Source organism: Eretmochelys imbricata, chromosome 10 (genome assembly GCF_965152235.1).
Source record: "Eretmochelys imbricata isolate rEreImb1 chromosome 10, rEreImb1.hap1, whole genome shotgun sequence".
Classification (NCBI taxonomy): domain Eukaryota; kingdom Metazoa; phylum Chordata; order Testudines; family Cheloniidae; genus Eretmochelys; species Eretmochelys imbricata.
In genome coordinates, this window is record NC_135581.1 from 31,497 (window position 1) to 57,004 (window position 25,508).

Here is a 25,508-nt window from a genome sequence, read left to right on the forward strand (position 1 = left end):
TTATAAGTACCATGACTTTTCATTACCATTTCTTTTTTTCATCTTGCAGCAAGGACATTCCTGTTTAGCTGCACAGTGTTCACAAAGTACATAATGTTGACATGGCTTCAGGATTACACTCCGGTCATGTTCTTGGCATACAACACACTTCTTTGAATGAAGTTGGAAAATTACCTGTAAAAAGAAAATTGCTCTCAATAAAAATTCCAATGTGTAATGTCTCACAGTGGTTGCTGTATTCCTATTATTTGATGATAAATTCTTACTTCAATAACACTTAAGAATCTTCTGTTGGTACAGTTAATAGCTAGTTCAAGCACCAGAACAGGGTAAACAGAACTGAGAATAGTCTATAAAGCAATAATGTGTTCAGCAAGGACACAAGTGCAAAACAAGCTGTGACTCAAATTTTTCCCTGCACAATCAAAACCTGGATGAGTACCACCACCCAAAATTCAGGCCAGGTCTACACTACAGACTTATATCGGTATTACTACGTCGCTCAGGGGTGCAAAAAATCCACAGCCCTGAGCAACATAGTTATACTGACTTAACCACCCCAAGTTCCTACTGGGGACTTGAATTAATTACGCTGACAGGAGAAGCTCTCCCATTGGCATAGGAGCATCTTCATTAAAGTGCTAGAGTGGCACAGCTGCACCACTGTATTGCTGTACATGAAGACAAGCTCTAAAACTGAGAAGACTGAGACGCTTTTGAGACGCTGGTCTGCCACTATGAATATCGACCATTCAATCTGACATATTTCCTCACAATGCATGTAATTTGCATCAGTCAGAGTGGAGACCTCCCAGATACACAACATTCAGTAAAAATCTGCTGATCAAGACTTTGGGGAAGCCATTATGTTGGCAAATAAATGTGTTTGCCACAGAAGGATAAAAAAATAAATCTTTGACCCAGTTGTTCTATGTAACTCCAACTGTCTTCCCTCTTACTTTCCCAGTTGTAGATCATCATCCAAAGAAGGTGAGCTGTGAGGCTGAACTTGGTGAAGAGTGTGCTTATAAGCCACTGTGTTTATAATCTTTTGTTCTCAATTATCAAGTTCTGCTAACTCACAGAGAGTAGTCTATAAGAATATCTTCCTCAAAGTCCTCTGGAAACTCTGGTTCCATTAACATCTGATACAAGACAAAACAAGTTCCCATCAAAACAAGTAAACAAAACCCTTCTTATCCCCTTTTTACTAGCACTAGCTTGTTTTGCTGATCTTGTCTTCTCCTTGCTAGTCTTTATTTACGGTTGATATTCTTGTTTGGATGGCCATACTGGTCAGACCAAAGGCCCATCTATCCTGTCTCTGATAGTGGCAAGTACCAGCTGTTTCAGAGGTAATGAAAAGAGGAGGGCAATTTTGAGTGATCCATCTCCTGTCATCCAGACTCAACCTCTGGCAATTGGAGGTTTAGGGACATTTGGAGCATGGGGTTGCATTACTGTCCCTGTTGGCTAACAGCCATTTATGGACCCATCCTCAATAAATTTTTTGAATCCAGTTATGCTTTTGGTCTTCGCAACATCACATGGAACGAGTTCTACAGGTTGACAGTGAATTATGTTTGTTTTAAGCCTACTGCCTATTAATTTCATCAGGTGATCCCTAATTCTTGTGTTACATGAAAGGGTAAACAAACACTTCCTTATTCACTTTCTCAACACCATTTGTGATTTTATAGACCTCTATCATAGCCCCCCTCAGTCATTTCTTTTCTAAGATGAACAGGTCCAGTCTTTTAAATCCTTCCTCCTATGGAAGCTGTTTCATACCCATAACTGTTGTTGTTGCCCTTATCCGTACCTTTTTCCAGTTCTCATACATCCTTTTTGAGATAGGGCAACCGGCACTGCTGACCGTATTTCAGAATACCATGAATTTATATAATGGCATTATGATATTTTCTGTCTTATTATAAAGATTAAGATTCTGTCACACATATTTTTAGTAAAAGTCAGGTACAGGTCTCGGACAATAAACAAAAATTCATAGAGGTCCACAACCTGTCTGTGACTTTTACTAAAGATGCACTGTGGGGGGAGGGACTAACAGTTGGAGTGCTGCGGGGGGGCTGACCTCCAGCAGCTGCTCCAGCCTCATCGCTTCTCCTATCCCAAGGGGGCTGACCCAACCCTGTTCACTCCTTCAGCTGTTGCTTTGGCTGCCACGGGGCTGAGAATTGCTCCAGCTCTGCCACTGCAAAAGAAGTCATGGAGATCCCAGAAAGTCATGGAATCCAGGTGACCTCTGTGACAGAATCATACCCTTACATATTATCTATCCCATTCCTAACATTTTGCTGCACAATGAGCAGATGCTTTTAGAGAACTATCCATGATGACTCCATGATCTTTCTTGAGTGGTAATAGCTAATTTAGACCCCATCATTTTGTATGCATAGTTGTGATTATGTTTCCAATGTGCATTATTTTGCAATTATCAACATTGAATTTCACCTGCCATTTTGTTGCCCAGTTAGTCAGTTTAGTGAGATCCCTTTGCAATGGTTCACTGTGAGCTTTGGACTTAACTATTTTGAGTAATTTTGTATTGTCTGCAAATTTTTGTTTGCCAGATCATTTATGAATACATTGAACAGCACAGGTCCAAGTACCGACTGAATCACCCTTGTCGACCCCCTCAAAGAATTCTAATATATTGTAAAGGAAAATGATGCTTCACCAAAAGCCGTACTGACTCTTCCCCATGTCATGTTTATCTGTGTGTTTGTTCTTTACAATAGTTTCAACCAATTTGCTTGGTTACGTCTCCATATCCAGTACATTTTCTTTTAAGGTCAGATTTTTGAGCCGTCATTCATGAAGACAGTGGCTAATTCTTATTTACGTTCTTCAGAAATTTCAGTGTTAGAGAGTTCAAAGGGCATAAAAATATATATAACTTTTGTTCAGATTTTCTTTAAATGGAAGTCTGAAATTGTGCTCTGGTTGCCATATCCTCTGTTCAGCTGAGGATTTCATCCAGAAACTTTAATAGTCTTCTTTAGTTACATGGTAGAAAACGAAAAATTGGTTACAGCAGTCTGGAAAAAAAGGTTGCTATGTTCTGTTTTCTCAGACATGTAGAAGGTCACCCTTGACTTGCAGAAGAAAGACTGCATCTTTAAAATGTAATTGTCATCTGTCATTAGACTATGTTCATATTGCTAAATTACAGATTATATATAGGCCAACTTTAAAAAAATTAGCCTCTAATTTTGCACCCATAATCAATTATGAGATCATACCAAGAGAGGTCAGAAATGAACTAAACTAACCTCCGAGATAACAATACACCACTTGAAAGGAAAGCAATTTCTTGTTTTAAATTTATATTTACTTTATCATTGCTAGCAGTCCACCTAGTCTGCATGCAGAGATGTCAGTTTCTAAATAGGAGACTTTACTACACACTCTCCAAATATTTAAAGCTCTTTATTTACATAGCTGCTCTTTAGTGCATTGTAGTTAAAAGTATGTTTTAATGTGTTTTTTCTCACTGAAAGATATCTGAAGTTGCTTGCCACTCTTGTCACAGCTCAGCACCAAAATAAAAAAAAAAAAATCATCAGTTGGATTCGGGAAATTCAAACTATTGCATATTTCAGACCAAAATGGTATTTAGATTTAACGTTGTATCAGTTTGAAATGAAACTCTGAATCAGCATCTTATATAATACTGTTAAACTGCCTATTTTAACTAACAATATCCACAGTACAGACACACTTACCCCATCTACTGTTTCTAAATCTAAACGCAGCTGGTTTTGTAAAGAATGAAGCTTTGGTAATGGTATCTTTTTTATATCGCCATAGCTTTTCATATGGAGTACTGTAGTGGACAGACACATATCAAATTGTTCCTGCAGCTTTTTTAATTTATTTTCTAAGTCTTCTTTTTTCCGAAGAGCTAGTTTTTTGTCAGCATCTGCCACTTTAGCACGTTCCTTTGCCTCTTGGGCCTCTTTTTGCCATGCATCACATGCCTGGGACAAAAACATTTGCAGAAAGTTATAAAAATATTTTGTAAACTAAGAACACAGGCGTAACTATAAAAGCCCTCAAGATACATGCAATACTTACCTTCAGCTACAATATGATCTTACTGTCCCCATCACTTTCCTTTACTCCCGCCACCCATTGTTTATCACTTCCCTTTGTTTTTTGTCTTAACTTAGATTTTAAGCAAGAATGCCATATCTGCTTGTCTGTAAGTCTCTATGCACATTTATGGAGCTGTATAAATAAAAATAGGAATTGTTCAGTTCATAATTTGATGGCAAAAGACAATAAAAACCTCAAAATATAGTAAAACTACTCTATTTATTATCTCTCAACAGCAGAAAAAGTTGGAACTGTTGTGTCCAGTGCAAATATGCCAGGAGACGGAAAAAAACAGAAAAAGCCCTTTACTACCCACTCCCAAAATGCGCCAGTGGAGAAGCCAGGCAGATGTTGACCCTAGCATCCTGCGTGCTAGGGAGTTAGCTAAAATGTCCAGCTATGCCCCACAGCCCGAGCCATGTATTAATTGTGTCAATCTCACTCCATTTCTGTATGCTACGGACATCCTGAGTCAGGTATTGGAGGGCAGACATGCCACCAGTTGCTGAAACAGCAGCAGCAGCGGCAACTGTTGAACATGCTCCCTAAAGCCATTCTGTCTGTCTGTCTCTGTCTTTAAAAGCAGAATGATTTAAGGGAAGTAACAAGTTGGTTCTCTCTCTCTTGGCTGCTATTGATCAGTCTCCTTCATTCCTCCAGGACAATTTAGACATGAAAAGCCAGAATTCAGGATTAATAATTGGTAAAATGGAATAAAACCTCTAAATTGAAATTACAATTAAAGATGCCTTGGTAAAAATAAACACAATAAGAAGGTGATTTTATCAGAAGTTATTCAGGAAACAAACCTTAATTTAGTGTCACCATCATTACTGTACCTGCTTTACTTGTTGCCAAGAATCGTCCCATTGTTTTATTTTTCGATTGGCATCATCAAGTTCCTGTCTAACGTGAGCTAATTCACTTCCACTGGCGTTTGAGTTTGTTGAGGGCATAGTACCACTGTTCAATATTGGGGATGGACTAGGAGAGAAACTCCCAGTTATGAAGTCCCAAATGCTCCCTGTAACACCTGCCAAACATAGGACACACAAAAATAAACATGTTGCACACCTCTAATAAAATGTACCACATGCGGAACTAGACAATTAGATAAAAGCACTAAGCAGACAGTTATATTTTTTAGCTTCAAGATATGTAATAACAGTTCCACCTATGTCCAGAGATGCAGCATTAAGCAAAAGATTTTTTTTGAAGTACTCGAAGCATTCCAGCAACCTCACTGTGTGTAGGTTTTTGTTTGTTTGCTTTCACACAAAGCACAGCCCTGAAATGGGAACAGGAAGACTAGGAATCTGTTTCTATTCCAAAAAGTAGTTGCTGCCCCAAAATCTCTTATTTTCAGCTTCAGCTCTCTCACATTCTCTGCTCTGGATTGTAATTCATACTATTTTTTAATAGCTAGAACGTTCTCCAACTAAGGTGCCAAGTGCCCTCTCTTCTCTTTCAAATCCCTCTTTAAAACCCACCATTTCCAGGAATTCTTTGTTCCTTCCTCCATTGCCAATAACCTCTCCTTACTTTCCCTTCTCTGAACTTTGTCCTATGACTTATGTTTACTTTTCTGATCAGTCTTAGGCTATGTCTAAACTACACAGCTTTTAGCGACCTGGCTGTGTCGCTACAGCCATGCTGCTAAAGTTTCGCAGCGTAGCTGCTGTTTGTCGGTTTTCCTGCCGACAAAGTGCTGTTCACACTGGTGCTTTTCGCTGGCAAAACTTTTGTCTTTCAGGGTTGTTTCTTTTTTAAACACCTCTGAAAGACAAAAGTTTTTTCATTCAATTGCCAGTGTAGACATACCCTTAGATAGGAAGCTCTTTGAGGCACGAATCTCTTACTCTATTTGTAAAGAACAGGACAAATTACTTATTTATAACAATAATTAACCTTTGACTTCCAGATAAGAGATCACAGGAAAGGTATACAGACTTCAGCTGAAAATCTGTTTGACTTGCCATGGACTACCTTTCTATTATACACAAAGGATTAACCATTCACATGACTTACCTAAAGAATTATGAGAAGAGGCTGAAGTGCCTAACATACTATGTTCTGATTTCAAAGGCTGAGTCTGCTGTTGGTGAGGAGCCATAGTGGATGAAATAAAAGACTGAGACAACGACTGTGAAAGAGAACTGAGTGGAGAGGTTGAAAGGGAAGATGATGAATGTAAAGATGAGGAACGAGCAACAGAACCTGGAATATTGACAGGAGCTGAACTTCCCAGTAACCTTTGACCTAGATAAAGGGGGGAAAAAAAAACATTTTTTGAGTTACAAAGCAACACAATTAAGATCTCTCTAACCCCTATCCTCACAGAAAAAGGTTAATCAGTTCTCTTACTTTTGTAAACAACCTGTATTATGTGTAAGTGCAGACACTATGCATATTCAATCCCACGAGCCACTCAGCCCACCTCCCAAACATACACAAGAGGTTCCTATGATGAAAAAAATTTGGCCCCTTGTAGAATTATTTCAGTAAAAATCTGAATAAGACTGGAAGGCTAAATGCACCATATTTCCAGAATGCCCTCCAAACAAAGATCTCAAAGTACTTTACAAACATTATAAAATGCAGCCACACAATCCTCCATATGAGGTACATATGGGATTTGCAGGAATCACACTACTCACCACAAAGATGTAACCACCCCAAGCATGGAATACAGGGGATAGCAACACTTCACCACAGTAAATAAGGAAGAATACCAGTAATGGGAGTTCAGGTAGGTACAATGCATTTGGCCAAGTTAGAATTTGGTTAGAACATACGCAAGTAAAGCACTGAAATATCAGATGAGCATAGGGCAGAAATGCACTAACTTAAACAGCAAAATAACTGTTTTTTCTGGAGGATGATGGTGAAAGACAACCACTGTCTTTCAGATGAGACATATCCCCTTACCACAGATGGCCATTAAAGATCTCACGCCATTTTTGCAACAGTTGGGATATTAAATTAGGTTTTCTAGACAAATTCCAACATAGGCAAATGCAATCTGTCTACATTACCTCAACCCATGCAGGTTTCATTAGTTACAATAGCCTTCATTTTGGAGGTTGTACAGTATTACTTTTGATATGGGGAAGGGTACAGAATCACAGAATCTTAGGACTGGAAGGGACCTCAAGAGGTCATCTAGTCCAGTCCCCTGCACTCATGGAAGAACTAAGTATTATCTAGACCATTCCTGACAGGTGTTTACCTAACCTGCTCTTAAAAATCTCCAATGATAGAGATTCCACAACCTCCCTAGGCAATTTATTCTAGTGCTTAACCACCCTGACATTCAGGAAGTTTTTCCTAAAGTCCAACCTAAACCGCCCTTGCTGCAATTTAAGCCCATTGCTTCTTGTCCTATCATCATACGTTAAGGAGAACAATTTTTCTCTCTCTTCCTTGTAACAACATTTTATGTACTTGAAAACTGTTATCTTGACCCATCTCAGTCTTCTCTTCTCCAGACTAAACAATATAGGTCTTACCATATAGGTCATGTTTTCTAGGACTTTAATAATTTTTCTTGCTCTTCTCTGGACTTTCTCCAATTTGTCCACATCTTTCCTAAAATGTGGTGCTCAGAACTGGACACAATACTCCAGTTGAGGCCTAATCAGCGCAGAGTAGAGCAGAAGAATTAATTCTCATGCTTTGCTTATGACACTCCTGCTAATACATCCCAGAATGATGTTTGCTTGCTTTTTTCCCCCAATAGCTTTACACTATTCACTCCTATTTAGCTTGTGATCCACTACGACCCCCAGGTCCCTTTCCGCAGCACTCCATCCTAGGCAGTCATTTCCCATTTTGTATATGTACAACTGATTGTTCCTTTCTAAGTGGAGAACTTCGCATTTGTCCTTATGATATGGGGAAGCAGATCAAATCCCTGTTAACAAAGTTATAGCATTAGCATAATTCACGGCATATCTGACCTTACTATGGTCAGCAGCAGAGATAAATTCTAAGCTGCACACTTAAACCGTCAGACATATTTTCTGGTTTCCAAGAGGACACACCACTAACCCCAGTAGAGAAAAGTAACAGCTAACACATCACACTGTGTGCTTACAGAGACAAAGGAGTAGCCTGCTGTTGTATCCCTTTACTGAAAACTGGGGAGACAATCACTCAAGCAGAAGAGCATAACTTGCCCAAACTTTGAAGAAAGTCACTCTACCAGTACTGCTGGTTGCTCTCATGACAGGAATTATAATCCATAAAACCAGATTACCGTATACAAAGAATGTAAAATCTGGAATTCAAACATAAAGTTGTTGCCAGAGCTAACTTAAAGGTGATACTAGTTATTTTGGTAATCAAGCTGTGGCAGATCGCAAGATGTCATAAGTCCACACAGTAATTCCATTATATCATGTGCTGCTTTTCTGTCCTTCCACTCTCGCCTCAGTTTTATTCCCCTCTTCCCTAAAATACACCCTCCCATGTAGTTCCCTCCCCTCGCTAAATCTTAGAAATAGGCCCCTTCAAATAAGAATTAACAAGATAGATAATAGAAAATATTGTCAATATTGCTTAAAAATTAATGGAATTAACTGCGCTCTACCATTTTGATTTTATTGCATTTCATCATCCACACTTTCCTTGCACATTGATTATTTAAATTATATTTATTCTTCTTACTGTGTGCAAAGCACCTAGCACCCTTCTGTCTCTCTGCAAATTATAATAATGTTAGTGATTCTGAAGCCTTTTCTTTCTGTGTATGCGACATTCATTACCTTGGGGGCGTATTCTGGAACCTTCATACTCCTCATTTTTATATAATCGTGATCTTACATATAAAGCATGTCTTGTAAGGTATCAGGGGAAAGGGAATGATCTGCTGAAAGTCATTTCTCTACCCATGTGTATATCATTAATGCCTATGAAGTTATGAGAATTATGTTATATGGTGGTCACTAAAACATGGTGTAAGTTGGGGGATCAGCTAGACATTAGCTCCCCAGAGGCAACAGCAAAGAAAGTAGCCAACACCTGGATGGTGTATCAATCAACCCATCAACAACCACTGTCTGGCAAGGGAGCTATGATGCAATGACTCAACTGCATAAGGCCACACCAGGCAAATTGCTCAGCCTTGCCTAGAGACTCAGCAAGGCCCACCCAGACATGCCTGGACTTGTTTTTTCCAAGCACATGGACTGAGGGTATAAAACAGAGTGGACACATACTGGTCCTTTTCTCCTTCCCACACCTACATTGCAAGCAACTAAGACACTGAGAAGAAGTCAAGACTCTAACAGAGGAGATTGTTCCTTAAACCTGGGCCAAACCTGTATATTAAGGACTGCAATATCCAGTGGGGTGAGCAACTGCTTAATCTCGATGTTGCCCAGTCTAACAGGGTTGAGAGTTTAGACTGCATGCTTATATTTTATTTCTTTTGGTAACTAACTCTGACTTTTTGCCTATCACTTAATATCACTTAAAATCTATCTTTTATAGTCAATACATTTGTTTAACTGTTTATCTTTTGTATGAAGTGTGTGGCAAATCTCAGGTTTTGCAAAGGCTGGTGTATAACCACTTTCCATTGCTGAAGTGGTGAACCAATTAATAAATCTGCACTGCCCATCTTGAGCAGTGCAAGATGGTATATTTCTGAGGTAGAGTGCTGGGAGCTCGGGGGATTTGGCTCTGGTGCCTTTCTCTGTGTAATTCATGAGTGGCTCTGGGAGCATTCATTCAATCTAGCTGGGTGTGTGGGGCTCCACATGCTGTTGTGCTGAGTGATCACAGGGCCTAGAGGGGCTTGCTGCTGGTCACTAGCAAGGCATTCAGTTAAGGGGGCACAGCGGTCCCACAGTCCCAGGCTGCACCCCAGGAGGATCCCGTCACAGTATGGTCAGGAGAGAGCCTCTCCATGTTCCCGTCTCCCTGGTAACTCAGTATTGGCACCACCAAAAGTTTGAGAAAGGCTCGGGGTAAATGTCAACAGACCATATGTGCTATAAGGAAACAGCCAGCATGGGCTAGGTTATCAATGCACTAATAAATTATTTTAATGTTGCTTTAGTTTTCACTGCTCCACGGGGATGTTATGAAAACATACCCTTATTTTCTTAGTAGTGTGTCACTTCAAAATGAATGTCAAATTAAATATTTCATAAAACTACAATGGCTCAGTTTTAACTTCCTATTTTTCCATTCTTTTTCTCCTTCCTTTTCTGCTTTCATCTAGAAAGGGTGGCATTTTTAAACTGTTTCTTCCTTGATGTTTTTCTCCCCTTCATCCTTCCTCCCAAGTTCTCTACCCCAATACTGCTCTTCCTCTGTGTTGTCTCTTCCTCTCCTTTCTCAGAATAGGCCAATTGGATAAAGTATTCTCTCTCAGTTCTAAGCAGGAAAGCAAATAATGTAGAGGAAAATGTAGGTAGCCGGGAGCGAGCACTGTAAAACAAAGCCAGTCAGACCTTCAAATTAACTGGTCATTCCTTCTTTCAAATATGATTATTTTACTCATTTAATTCTTTGCATTATTTCCTTTTAGTCACTCATTACGGAAAAACAGAATAAACTTTTGTTAAATCAAGATGTTCAGGTCCTGCTTACTTTAAACACTGTCTCTGATGAATCTCAATGTAACTCATAATCCTTGGACATATAATACAAACAGGAAGTTTAAAATATAAGGGAGCCAAGATCTTGATTTTCCTGAGAAAGATACTGAACTTGGGACTGAGTTGGAAAGTGAGTTTTCATTAAAGCAGTCTTGTTCACATTTTTTCCACTAAATAGAATTGTAGAATAATAGTCAAAGTTTCCGAATCTGAAATTGGATCCACGCAGGCAGAGTCAATTGCCAGATCAAGGCCAAAGTTTACAGTATGGCTGTCCACAACATTATGAGTTGCTATGTGAGTCTCGGCTGTAAGATAAATCTTCTGAAGAGTCTGATAAGGAAGAAAAATACTTTAAATAAATACATGAAAATGGATAACTTTTGTAAACTGAGTTCTTACTTGTTAATCCAAGGTCACTGTTTTCTTGATCTTCTAATTCTTTATCTAAGGATGCGACATTTATATCACTAAAATGTAGATCTAAAGCAGAACCTGTTAAATAAAATACGTGTTAATGAAAATGTATCTGCATTATTGATAAAACTGTTATGTTTCCTGGAACTTCACAATATTATCTGGACCATTATTATTTCTATTACAGTCATGCCTAGAGGACCCTAAAAGCTAGATCAGGACCCCTCTGTAGGTACTGTACAGACACATAATAAAGGAAAGTCCCTGGCTCTTGTAAGACAATGATTTTGCCTCTCGTCTACTAGAAATTTTTTAGTGCGTTAATCAAGTAGTGCATAAAGGTGGGGAGGTCGGGGAGAGAGAGAGGCACTTGTTATGGATTAGAAATTAAGAAAGAGAAAAAAAAAGTAGTTAATCCTGCTGGGAAAGGGTTAAACACATTCACTTGTCACCCCACCTGAATATATGAGAGGGGGCACTGGTGCTCTGGGGCTGAACCGTCCAGATGGAGGAACAGTCCTATGACCAACCAAGTCTGGTGACAATGTCTTAACTGAAATTTGTGTTATTTTATTTCTATGTAAATGAAGCCAAATGGAAGAGAATGAGTTCAAACTCGGCAGTCTTGCGGACTGTATTTCTACAGGAGGTTGGGGAAAGCATTTGTTCACATCACCACCAAACCTTCCACTGTAAGATGAAAGGGAATGCATTTTGGTGTACAATGAAGTTGGATGCCAAACCTTGGAGTTTGTCCAGTGTCACTTCTCCAGAGATGTATCCACTTTATGGTCAGTTTATGGGCATAAGGCAGCAAGACAGTCATCTCCATGTATTAACAGCTGGATTCTACTTCTACAAGTAGTTCCTTCACTCAAATTATTGTAGGTGACTCAGTAAAAAAAGCCTGCCCCTTCAGTGTATTGTTTGTTACATCCACTGCTTTTTCTATACCTGGGTAATTAATTATGGTTTGTCACGGTCCAAATTTCTTGGTCAAGGTATAACCAAGGTCCAGACTCCAGAGAAAATAATACAAAAACAATAATAATGATAATAAATTAATGGAAGCCCATGACCTGTCTCTAATTTTTATTAAAAATACCCGGGGGGAGGCTAACAGTCTCCATCCTGCTGCCGAGGGCTGACTGCTGGCCACTGCTCCGGCCACCGGCTGCTGCTTCAACGGCCAGGGCTGAAGCCGAAGAAGTCACGTAGGTCTGTTAAAGTCATGGAATCCATGACCTCCATGACAAAATTGTATCCTTAATAATAATAATAATAATAAGAAGTAGTAGTAAATAAAAAAATTTCACAGTCCGTTCAAAAGCATCTGGCAGTCTGGATTTGGCCTGAGGTTTGCCTATTGACTACCCCTGTTCTATAGTATCTCTGTGAACAGAGTTGGAAAAGATGGACATAAAATAAGGGGAAATCAGGTTGCTGTCTCTCTTCCCACCCATCTTTTCCCTGAATTCTCTCCCCCAGCTACATTTCATTTATCTCAGATAAATTCATGCTTTGGATGTCTCTGACTTGAGGGAAGTAGATGGTCTGGGGCCTTACATGCACAGCACAATTAGCAAAACTTTTGTTTCCTTGGTTCCTGATAGGTAGCACCGTCATGGTGCTTTGTCTCTTTGACTACAAAGGGAGGAGAAGAAACTATGGCAAACAGAATTATTGTAACTAATAGTTCTTTCCAGATTCTAAAAGATTAAAATAATTTTCCTGGTCATCAATGTACGTTTTCATAGATTCATAGATACTAAGGTCAGAAGGGACCATTATGATCATCTAGTCTGACCTCCTGCACAACGCAGGCCACAGAATCTCACCCACCCATCCTAGGTGACTTCTTTTCCTTTGATTATGCTGTCTTCCTTTGAGAATGCACCACAATTAATTTATCCCCCAATACAGTCAAAGCTAAAAATAAATTTATTCACAATCCTGAAAAAAGATTACATTAAAACAGTGTACCACAAAGCTTCACAATTCTACCTAATGGGACCTCATTGGGCAGGCAAAATGAGTAATACATTTTTGAAAATCTCACAAACTAAAAGTCCAGCCCTGTCCTTCCTTAACTAAAAACTCTAGGTTCAAATCAGCATCTAACCTCTCATGCTTCCTTCTTTCTCCCTCCTTTCACATCTCACTTAACCCTGGACTCCATGCAGATAGGCTCTACTCCTCTTCGGATCGTTAAGAGTCTCTTTTTGAACTCCCAAGTGCTATCTGGCGTTAGCTTAGATACTATTAATGCCCTTCCTCTTAAACATCAAGAAGGCCGGCTCCTGGGTCATCTTTATCAGTTTTAAACTATTTCTGATCATGTTTTCCTCCTTATTCTATTGTCCCCCAAGACACACAAAAACATAACTTTAATAGCGGCAAAGAGTCCTGTGGCACCTTATAGACTAACAGACATACTGGAGCATAAACTTTCATGGGTGAATACCCACTTTGTCGGATACATGTAGTGGAAATTTCCAGAGGCAGGCATAAATATGCAAGCAAGAATCAGGCTAGGGATAACGAGGTTAGTTCAATCAGGGAGGATGGGGCCCTCTTCTAGCAGTTGAGGTGTGAACACCAGGGAAGGAGAAACTGCTTTTGTAGTTGGAGAGCCAGTCACAGTCTTTGTTTAATCCTGAGCTGATGGTGTAAAATTTGCAAATGAATTGAAGCTCAGCAGTTTCTCTTTGAAGTCTGGTCCTGAAGTTTTTTGGCTGCAGGATGGCTACCTTTAAATCTGCTATTGTGTGTCCAGGGAGGTTGAAGTGTTCTCCTACAGGTTTTTGTATACTGCCATTCCTAATATCTGATTTGTGTCCATTTATCCTTTTACGTAGGGACTGTCCAGTTTGGCCAATGTACAGAGCAGAGGGGCACTTCTGGCACATGGTGCCGTGTGTTACATTGGTGGACGTGCAGGTGAATGAACCGATGATGGTGTGGCTGATCTGGTTAGGTCCTGTAATGGTGTCGCTGGTGTAGATACATGGGCAGAGTTGGCATCGAGGTTTGTTGTATGGATTGGTTCCTGAGCTAGAGTTACTATGGTGTGGTGTGTAGTTGCTGGTGAAAATATGCCTCAGGTTAGCGGGTTGTCTGTGGGCTTAGGGTTAGGGTGTAAATAAGTGATGGTCACGTTAACACCACCCTATACCGAAAACCCACCAACCGCTATGCCTACCTTCATGCCTCCAGCTTCCATCCCGGATACAACATGATCCATTGTCTATAACCAAGCGCTGAGGTACAACCGCATTTGCTCCAGCCCCTGAGACAGAGACCAACACCTACAAGATCTTCACCAAGCAGTCTCAAAACTACAATACCCACATAAAGAAATAAGGAAACAGATTAACAGAGCAAGACGTGTACCCAGACGTCTCCTGCTGCAAGACAAGCCCAAGAAAGAAACCAATAGAACTCCACTGGCCATCACATACAGTCCTCAGCTAAAACCTGTCCAACGCATCATCAGTGATCTACAACCCATCCTGGACAACGATCCCTCACTTTCACAGGCCTTGGGAGGCAGGCCAGTCCTCACCCCCAGACAACCCACCAACCTGAAGCATATTCTCACCAACAACTACACACCGCACCATAGTAACACTAACTCAGGAACCAATCCATACAACAAACCTCGATGCCAGCTCTGCCCATGTATCTACACCAGTGACACCATTACAGGACCTAACCAGATCAGCCACACCATCATCGGTTCATTCACCTGCATGTCCACCAACGTATCATATGGCATCATGTGCCAGCAGTGCCCCTCTGCTATGTACATCGGCCAAACTGGACAGTCCCTACGTAAAAGGATAAATGGACACAAATCAGATATTAGGAATGGCAATATACAAAAACCTGTAGGAGAACACTTCAACCTCCCTGGACACACAATAGCAGATTTAAAGGTAGCCATCCTGCAGCCAAAAAACTTCAGGACCAGACTTCAAAGAGAAACTGCTGAGCTTCAGTTCACTTGCAAATTTTACACCATCAGCTCAGGATTAAACAAAGACTGTGACTGGCTCTCCAACTACAAAAGCAGTTTCTCCTTCCCTGGTGTTCACACCTCAACTGCTAGAAGAGGGCCCCATCCTTCCTGACTGAACTAACCTCATTATCCCTAGCCTGATTCTTGCTTGCATATTTATGCCTGCCTCTGGAAATTTCCACTACATGCATCCTACAAAGTGGGTATTCACCCACGAAAGCTTATGCTCCAATACGTCTGTTAGTCTATAAGGAGCCACAGGACACTCTGCTGCTTTTACAGACCCAGCCTAACACAGCTACGCCTCTGATACATAACTTTAATAGTTCAATTAACTGGATCCCAGTTAGCAATTTCAGTGCACCATTTCCCCAAAAAGAAATGAATTATACCATCACGCAACAAAAAACAGAATTATCACATCCAAAAAATTACTTATTTCTGTCAAATAGGAATTCCTTTGTGTTCTTTTCTATTCAAGCATTAAGAAAAAATTTCTGAAAGTGAGCAATATTAGGTTGTGGAACGCCCTAGAGAGCTGGTGGAAAGGCCACTTTTAAAAATAAGCAAGACTAAACACTAGAAAATGATTGTGCGGAATAATCTTGCACTGACCTCCTAGAAATAATCCAACTGGTCTTTTCCATTTCTAACTTTTATGTTCTCATAATTCTCTGGAATTGCTGAAATTTAAAGACTTCCTGTAGCATATTGAATCTATGCTATTATTGAGCCCCAGATCCCGGATGTTTTCTTTACATAACGCATTTTATATAAAAAACAGTCTTATCTTCTTGCCTTAAAAAACAAAACAAAAAAATCAGTCTGAGAAAGTAGAAAAATCTAATAAATAAAGAAAATTCTGCCGCATTGTTACACCTGCAGAATTTCACAAAAGTATCTACCAAGACTTCTAAAACTTCAGGCACATTCTTAAATATTAATAAGAATTAATTATTGACAGCTGAGGCAAAATGCATCACTTGTTGCCTAATGTAAATCAGTTTGAAATGTCCACCTGTTGCTAACATCTCAGTGGAACATGAGCACCTGAAAAGAATGAAGCAACAAAGAAATAAGATGTCAGTCTTCAGAAAATAGTTATACATGTTACAAGGGAGATTTTCAAAAGGCACAAATGACAGTTAGGGACCTAATTCCCATTTTTGCCTTTGAAAATCTCTTTCACATAAACACAGAATAATACTGTTCTTAAAAAGCCAAGATACATGTAGCAGAAGTTGCTTAATTGGGGTGGCCTATTGTAACAGAATACACCCCTATAGTTATACCCTACACACTACTGTAATAATCTTTGTATAAAATATGTCTTGTAAGGTATCATTTGAAAAAACTAACTGTTAATAATATCATGGTAAAATCTATGTAACAACATTATATGTAAAGTTAAGAACATAAGCTTAAATCATGACTAAAGTGTATTTACCAGACAAATCTGGGGAGTGGGTAAACCGGTTTCTCAAAGACAAAGGACAAGTTGACACCTAGCCAGGTGTCATCAAAGCTGATGGGCCATCACTTATCAAGTGGCCATGTTTTGTCAAGGAAAGGGTGCAGAAAGAAGAAGTTACTCACCTTGTGCAGTAACAATGTTTTTTCAAGATGTTAGTCCTTATGGGTGCTCCACTGTAGGTGTGCTTATGTCCCTGCGCTGTTGATCGGAGAACTTTGGTAGCATTGTCTGTTAGGCCTTCACATACACTTTCCCTCCTCATGCTGCATCACGAGGCTAGTCAGCATGCACAGGCTAACCCCCTCAGTTCCTTCTCTACCGCAGAGCCACTGACGAGAACTCCAAAGTAGAGGGGGAGGAGGATGGTTTGTGGAGCACTCATAGGGACACACATCTCAAAGAACTGTCATTACTGTACAAGATGAATAATTTCTTCTTTGAGTAGTGGAGCACCCTAGCAGTACCCCTTCTGGAGGGCTGGGACTTCAGAATCAGGTCAGTAACAGATGACAGCACAGTGGAGCTGAAGATGGCATCAGAGGCAGAGTCTCCAGTAATCACACAGTGTTCCACGAAAGTGTGTGGCTTGACATCCATGTCGCTGTTCTACAGATCTCTGAGATAGGGATATTCTTGAAGAAGGCGATGGATGAGGAGATTGACCTCATGGAGTGTGTACAAATAGAGTCTGGAGGGATCATGTTGTGAACTTGGTAACACTGTCTGATGAAATTCAAGACCCCACTTGGAGAGTCTTTTGGCTGATATTGCTGAGCCCTTGGATCTGTCTGCAATGGAGAGGAAGAATCTAAGGGACTTCCTGAAGACTTTGTCCTGTCCAGACAGAAGGCCAGGGCTCTCCTAACATCTAAAATATGCAGTATAGCATATATCCTGCTGTCCTGGTGAGGTTTGGGTAAAAGATTGGAAGGTGAATCAAAAGATTTATATGAAACGGAGAGGTTAGCTGTGATGTTGCAGCCCATAATGCTTTATAGAAATATGCTTATGAATGTAAATATGACATAACTGGAATATGTTTTATGCTAGATATGTCATGTTACATGACATGTTACATGACATGTCATGTTACATATCTGTGCAAAGGTTATGTTCTTCTGCATGTATTCATCCTATTTGTATGAATGTATCATTCTTGTATCTGAAACTAGAAATATGAAATATAACTCTACGGTCCTATTGTAATTAGGCAAAGTGTGGGCCATTAATGGTGGCTTGGAATCTTGATGGCTCCCATTAATCAGGACAATTGGTTGTAAATGGCTCTGTTTACTTGTAAGTCTTCCTGTATACCCGCGTGCTAGCAAGTGGGTAATGAAGTCTTACAGTGACATGTGATCATGTCACCTGAACTGGAATCCATCTTTAACCTGGTGCTTTTCCATTTAGGAGGAGGGGTGGGAACCCAGAGAGGGACAAAGGATTCCCACCTTGTGCAAAAGATATATAAGGGGGTGGAACAGAACAAAGGAGGCTGCAGCCATAAGAAATCCCCTAGCTACCACTTGAGCTGGAACAAGGACTGTACCGGGGAAAGGATTTGGCCCAGACTAGGAAAGTCTGAAAAAGAAGCTTATTGAAACATGTCTGAGGCCGAGATTTTATCTGTATTCAGTTTTCTACTGTATTAGGCTTAGACTTGTGTGTTTTATTTTATTTTGCTTGGTAATTTACTTTGTTCTGTCTGTTATTACTTGGAACCACTTAAATCCTACTTTTATATTTAATAAAATCACTTTTTACTTGTTAATTAACTCAGAGCAAGTATTAATACCTGGTGGAGCAAACAGCGGTGCATATCTCTCTATCAGTGTTTTAGAGGGCAAACAATTTATGAGTTTACCTGTATAAGCTTTATACAGGGTAAAACAGATTTATTTGGAGCTGGGTATCTGACTGCTGGAGACAGAAACACTTCTTAAGCTGTTTTCAGTTAAGCCTGCAGCTTGTAAGGGGACGTGGTTCAGACTTGGATCTGTGTTTGCAGCAGGCAAGCATGTCTGGCTCAAACAAGGCAAGGCACTGAAGTCCCAAGCTCGCACGGAAAACGGGCTCAGAGGTAGTCTAGGCACATCAGGTGGCAGTCCCAAAGGTGTTTCTGTGATCCAACTTGTCACATTACCTTTGGGATGAATTTAGGATGCAGCCTGAATGTAACCTTGTCTGGAAAAAATATATGGAGGGATGTGCCATCAAGGTCGCTAACTCTCTTACTCTCCTGGCCAAGATAATCGTTATCAGGAAGGCTGTTTTCACCTAACACATGGCCATGGGTTTGAAGGGAGGCCTAATCAGTCCTTTCAGAACCAGGTTTAGGTCCCACATGGAGGTAGGAAGTCAAGGTTGTGGGAAGAGGTTTACTATTTCTCTGAGGAATCTTTTAGTAGTTGGGTCTGGCAGCACAGGGAACCCCTCTACAGGTTGGTGGAAAGCTTTTATAGCCACAAGGTGGATCCTGAGAGAACTTAAAGATAGTCCTGACCTATTTAGGGTCAATGCATAGTCTAGGATACATAGAACAGTTACAGATGTTGGGGAGATTTGTTGGGACTTGCACTAAATCTGGAACCTGGACAATTTTTGCAGGGAAGTATGTCATATCAAGGACTCTCTTCTGTGTAACAGAACTTCTCATACTTCCCTTGAACAGGAGCTTTCTAGGCGTTGGAACCAAGCAGGAGACATGCCTTGAGGTGGAGGACTACCAAGTTGGGATGTAGGATACATCCTCTGTTCTGTGAGAGGAGGTGCAGAATGGTTGTGAGAGGGATCTGAAGGCATGTCACGAGCTGTGACAGGTAAGGGTACTAGGCCTGTAGAGAAGGTCCCTAACCCAGGGGAGGAGGAGGGCATCATCCATGGAATGCTGTCCCATCCCCGCTCTGGAGCAGTAGCGTGAACATTTCTTGTTCAAGTGAGTGGTGAACAGGTCTGTGGACAGCGTCCCGCAACGTCTGAATAGGTCATGAAGTATTGTTGGGTCTATTTCCCACTTGTGGTCATGTGGAAATTTGCAACTGACTGTCCGCTATCGAATTTTGTGCGCTTGGGGGGTAAGCTGCGGACAGTAGGACGTCATGGGAGATGAACCAGTTCCATAGCCTCATCACTTCCACAGAGAGGGAGGGAGACCTGACTCCCCCATCGCTTGATGTAGTACAGACAGGCTATGTTGTCCATTAGGATCGTCATATGGGATCCTTTGATCAGTGGGAGGAAATGGGCAGAGGCGTTCCTGACTGCTCTTAGCTCGAGGAGACTGATGTGAAGAGATATCTCCATGGACGACCACCTGCCTTGTGTCGTGAGGCCGTTTAGATGCATGCCCCATCCTATTTATGATGTGTCAGTGGTGAGAAGTAATGACAGTGGGGCTTGCAAGAAGAGGATCCCTTTCCAAACATTGGCTGGGTCCTTCAACCAGTCTATGGAGTTTTTGATCCTGGTGGGTGGTGACAGGAGCTTGTCTAGTCTGAGTCTGTTTGGTCCGTAAACTGAGCTGAACCACATTTGAAAACATCTCATGTGAATCCTGGCATGTGGTATCACTGCTGTGCTTGCTGCCATATGCCTCGAGATTTGGAGACTGAGTCAGACTGATATTTGACGGCTGCTCTGAATGGTCTCTAGGAACGTGACCAAGGAGAGGAACCTGTGTTGAGGCAAGAGAGAGATCTAGCCTGTAACGAGTCAAAGTCAGCACCTATTAATTCCAGCCATTGTACTGGAGTGAGGGTTGATTTCTGGGTGTTGATCCATAGGCCAAGTTCCATAAACAAGTGCATTGCAGCTTTGGTGACTTGGTGAGCCTCTTGGAGAATTGCCTCTGAGGCGGCAGTCATCCAGGTATGGATAAATCATGATCCCTTGGGAGCGCAGGTGACTGGCCACTACTGAGAGGATCTTGGAAAATACCTTCAGGGCTAATGATAGGCTGAAGGGAATCACCCTCTGTTGGTGGTGTTCTTTGCCCAGAGTGAATCAGAGAAATCGTCTGAGAGTTGGCAGGATTGGAAATATGAAAACTGTTTTTCAACCCTTGACCTTCAGGACACTTATCTCCCTGTTCCAATGCTGGAATGATCGTTGACAAGGTGACCATCTTGAACTTTTGAGCACTGACACACTTAGTGAGAGTTCTCAGGTCTGGTATAGGTATCCAACCTCCCTTCCTTTTGAGTATTAGGAAATAATGAGAGTAGAACCATTTGCCTCATAGATTTTGAGGTACCGGTTCTATGGCTCCTAACTGGAGGAGACCATCTACCTCTTCTCGCAGAAAACTCTCATGAGAAGGGTCCCTGAAGAGGGATGGGGAAGGGAGGTTTAATGAATGGAGTACCCAGTTTGAACGATCTCCAAGACCCATCAGTCTGATGTTATGCGTTCCCAGGCACCATGGAATGCTGCCAATCGGTGAGACCAAATGGGTGTAAAGTGATGACTGCTGAATTAGTTGGGGGGAGCAGTCTAACGGTGCCTTAACCTACCCATCAAAATTGGTGTTTGGACGTAGAGGGCTGGGATGACGAAGATTGTGTGCCAGATGATTTACGCTTGGGGAATTTGCCTTTCTTTCTCTGAGGCTCATAGTGGCATTGAGCTATGTACTGAGATATGCGCAGTCTATGCTGGGATTGTGGACTGAACCCTCTTTTTTGTCCTGGCTTGCAGATGCCCAAAGCCTGAAGAGCTGCCCTAGACTTTAATGCCTTAATACTTGTACTCACTTGAAACTCATCCTGATGGGCAGGATCCCCTGGGAGAACAACATGAGGGGGAAAGGAGTCCAGGAGAGCTGGCTGTATTTTAAAGAATCCTTGTTGAGGTTGCAGGAACAAACCATCCTGATGTGTAGAAAGAATAGTAAATGTGGCAGGCAACCAGCTTGACTGAACAGTGAAATCCTTGCTGATCTTAAACACAAAAAAGAAGCTTACAAGAAGTGGAAAATTGGACAAATGACCAAGGAAGAGTATAAAAATATTGCTCAGGCATGCAGGAGTGACATCAGGAAGGCCAAATCACACTTGGAGTTGCAGCTAACAAAGGATGTTAAGAGTAACAAGAATGGTTTCTACAGGTATGTTAGCAACAAGAAGGTGGTCATGGAAAGTGTGGGCCCCTTACTGAATGGGGAAGGCAATCTAGTGACAGAGGATGTGGAAAAAGCTAATGTACTCAATGCTTTTTTTGCCTCTGTCTTCACAAACAAGGTCAGCTCCCAGACTACTGCACTGGGCAGCACAGCATGGGGAGGAGGTGACCAGTCCTCTGTGGAGAAAGAAGTGGTTCGGGACTATTTAGAAAAGCTGGATGAGCACAAGTCCATGGGGCTGGATGTGCTGCATCCGATGGTTCTAAAGGAGTTGGCGGATGTGATTGCAGAGCCATTGGCCATTATTTTTGAAAATAAATAGTGATCGGGGGAGGTCCCGGATGACTGGAAAAAGGCTAATGTAGTGCCCATCTTTAAAAAAGGGAAAAGGAAGATCCAGGGAATTATAGGCCAGTCACCTCACCTCAGTCCCTGGAAAAATCATGGAGCAGGTCCTCAAGGAATCAATTCTGAAGCACTTAGATGAGAGGAAAGTGATCAGGAACAGTCACCATGGATTCACCAAGGGCGAGTCATGCCTGACGAACCTAACTGCCTTCTATGATGAGATAACTGGCTCTGTGGATGAGGGGAAAGCAGTGGACGTGTTGTTGCTTGACTTTAGCAAAGCTTTTGATACGGTCTCCCACAGTATTCTTGCCAGCAAGTTAAAGAAGTATGGGCTGGATGAATGGACTATAAGGTCGATAGAAAGCTGGCTAGATTGTCGGTCTCAACAGGTAGTGATCAAGGGCTCCATGTCTAGTTGGCAGCCAGTATAAAGCAGAGTCCACCAAGGGTCGGTCCTGGGGCCAGTTTTGTTCGATATCTTTATTAATGATCTGGAGGATGGCATGGATTGCACCCTCAGCAAGTTTGCAGATGACACTAAACTAAGGAGTGGTAGATACACTGGAGGGTAGGGATAGGATACAGAGGGATCTGGACAAATTAGAGGATTGGGCCAAAAGAAACCTGATGAGGTTCAACAAGGACAAGTGCAGAGTCCTGCACTTAGGATGGAAGAATCCCATGCACTGCTACAGACTCGGGACCAAGTGGCTAGGCAGCAGTTCTGCAGAAAAGGACCTAGGGGTTACAGTGGATGAGAAGGTGGAGATGAGTCAACAGCATGCCCTTGTTGCCAAGAAAGCCAATGGCATTTTGGGCCGTATAAGTAGGAGCATTGCCAGCCGATCGAGGGACATGATCATTCCCCTCTATTTGTACTGTGTCCAGTTTTGGGCCCCACACTACAAGAAGGATATGGAAAAATTGGAAAGAGTCCAGTGGAGCGCAACAAAAATTATTAGGGGGCTGGAGCACATGATTTATGAGGAGAGGCTGAGGGAACTGGGATTATTTAGTCTGCAGAAGAGAAGAATGAGGGGGGATTTGATAGCTGCTTTCAACTACCTGAAAGGGGGTTCCAAAGAGGATGGATCTAGACTGTTCTCAGTGATAGCAGATGACAGAACCAGGCGTAATGGTCTCAAATTGCGGTGGGGGAGTTTTAGGTTGGATATTAGGAAAAAACTTTTTCACTAGGAGGGTGGTGAAGCACTGGAATGGGTTACCTAGGGAGGTGGTGGAATCTCCTTCCTTAGAGGTTTTTAAGGTCAGGCTTGACAGGTCAGACTTTAAGGTCAGGCTTTTAAGGCACCCAAAGTCGCAGGGCAGGGGTGACCGTCCCTCAGTGGTCTGGACTCTACCAAGAAAGGTAGTACCTATTGTCATGTTTCAGTTACTTTTCTATTTTCTCAAGATAGTGCCAGTAAAGCTTAGAAGTTCCACAACAGATTCTGCAGAGATCAGAAATTCTGCATTGAACAAAAAATCCCAGTTATATTCAGCGGGAAGGGATGTATCTTATTTCTCAATTAACCAACATTATTACTGTTCCTACTCAGCAGCAATTCTTCCCAGTGAACAACACTGGAGATTAGTTCCTCCAGAAGCATTCCTATTAAGTGGATTTTCCTGACTGGGGCTAAGTTAAAAAAAGTGCATCCTATATTTTCATTTTTCCCAGTATATAAAAAAGTATAATACATGCACCTGTGCATTATTAAAAAACATAAAGCAGAATACCATGACGTGCTGCAGTGTCATCCAAAGCTACAGTACTCATCTTTCATGTAAATTACTTAGGGTGGATTTTACAGATATTAAAGTTCATAAACAGCAAATACTGAATATGCCCAGCAACTATTCCTCAAAGTTTAATCACTTGGCTAGTTTAATAGTTCACCCCCAAAATACCAAAAGGAATTAGAGGAAGCCAATGAACCCTAATTAGCCATATTTGATTGATTTTTTTTTTGTTAAATTAGAATAGTAACCAAACCACCCTAGTCTTGCAAGCTTTCAGAGATGGAGGCGAGAAGGAGATGTTATATTTATATGATTTACAACTTTTAGTTTAAAACCAAAATCGCTCAAAGGCAGAGCTTTGTGGCAAACACCAGCATAAAGCACAGTCGTAGGGCCAAGTTACATATCACTTAAATAACTGGAAAAAGAAAAGGAGTACTTGTGGCACCTTAGAGACTAACAAATTTATTTGAGCATAAGCTTTCGTGAGCTACAGCTCACTTCATCGGATGCATTCTATTCTCAAATAAATTGGTTAGTTTCTAAGGTGCCACAAGTACTCCTTTTCTTTTTGCGAATACAAACTAACACTGCTGCTACTCTGAAACCTTAAATAACTTGGTTTTCTAATGGGTTCTCTTGACAGTGACAGAAATAAAGCACATTATTTTCACTGCACTCACACACATACACACAAGGCATAGCTATCACAACTCCAGCAATTATATTCACACATGCCAGTAACTCAAGAGGCTAAGTCCTTGCTTTAGAGAGAAAAGGCAGTAAGTCACTGTAAACACAGCAATGTATGCATAAAAGAGATCCCAGTTACCCCAATTCTACTGATTCTGTTAACAGAAACAGCAGTACATGTTTTTTATTTATGCAAAAACACACACACCATAAGAATATTTACAGTAAGAAAAGCAACATTCTGCTTACCTCAATACCTAATTCAACTGGAACATCAAAAATAATCAAATACAGTATATCATGAAAAGCCCAGATTTATTTGACATTGTGCTTTGCAACATCTGTCCAGCTTCTCATGTCAATAAAGTATTATTGAAAATGAAATATAGCATTTTAAAATATTATATTCAATGTTGATCTTTTTAATATTTTAATTTTTAAATTAAAGCAAATTTACTACACTGGTATGTATTTTACTGTCATATTAATAACATTACATCTAACTAACCAAAATATTTCAGCTAGAATATTTTTCTTAGTAAAATATGATTTACTTGAATATTTAAACACTGGTTATGAAAACTTTTAAATTATATTTCAATTACTTTTATTTTAAAATAATCAGAAATAAGACTGACCAGGATTTGCAATCTTAAAAAATCTGTAATTTAAGAATAGCTTAAAATCACTTCTTGTCAGTTGTATCTCACAGCTCAGTTTTTTAGAAAAACAACTATGCACTTATTATAAAGTTGGTGAAAACATCCTCCATTTAATATTCTTCATTGATTTCTCTACTGAAAGAAATCAGATGCCCAACTTACCCTCTCGGGAAGTGCTGACTCACTGGTCTGCAGTCTCCTGGTCTCTGGCACACACCAATTTAAACAGAATTGTTCAGATGCACCAGCTAATCAGAGCAACTCCCTAATCACATGCTAAGCCACAGAATCTGTCAAT

The 25,508-nt window shown here is 40.9% G+C and overlaps 1 protein-coding gene across 9 annotated transcripts in view; it reads right to left on the bottom strand.

Annotated features, from left to right (window-relative positions):
• UNKL (unk like zinc finger) overlaps window positions 1-25,508 on the bottom strand; it is a 147,600-nt gene that overhangs the window by 3,851 nt on the left and 118,241 nt on the right. For 6 of the 9 annotated variants that reach the window (XM_077829347.1, XM_077829350.1, XM_077829351.1 and 3 more), the window contains 5 exons: window positions 11,133-11,225; window positions 6,151-6,381; window positions 4,962-5,155; window positions 3,750-4,004; window positions 27-174 (listed from right to left, as the gene is read on the bottom strand). In XM_077829347.1, the coding sequence (XP_077685473.1) occupies window positions 27-174; window positions 3,750-4,004; window positions 4,962-5,155; window positions 6,151-6,381; window positions 11,133-11,225 (921 nt within the window). Of the gene's footprint in view, window positions 1-26; window positions 1,146-3,749; window positions 4,005-4,961; window positions 5,156-6,150; window positions 6,382-10,722; window positions 10,857-11,132; window positions 11,226-15,783; window positions 15,810-25,508 lie in introns of those variants that run through there. The other 3 variants (XM_077829356.1, XM_077829354.1, XM_077829348.1) reach the window with 3 other exon arrangements.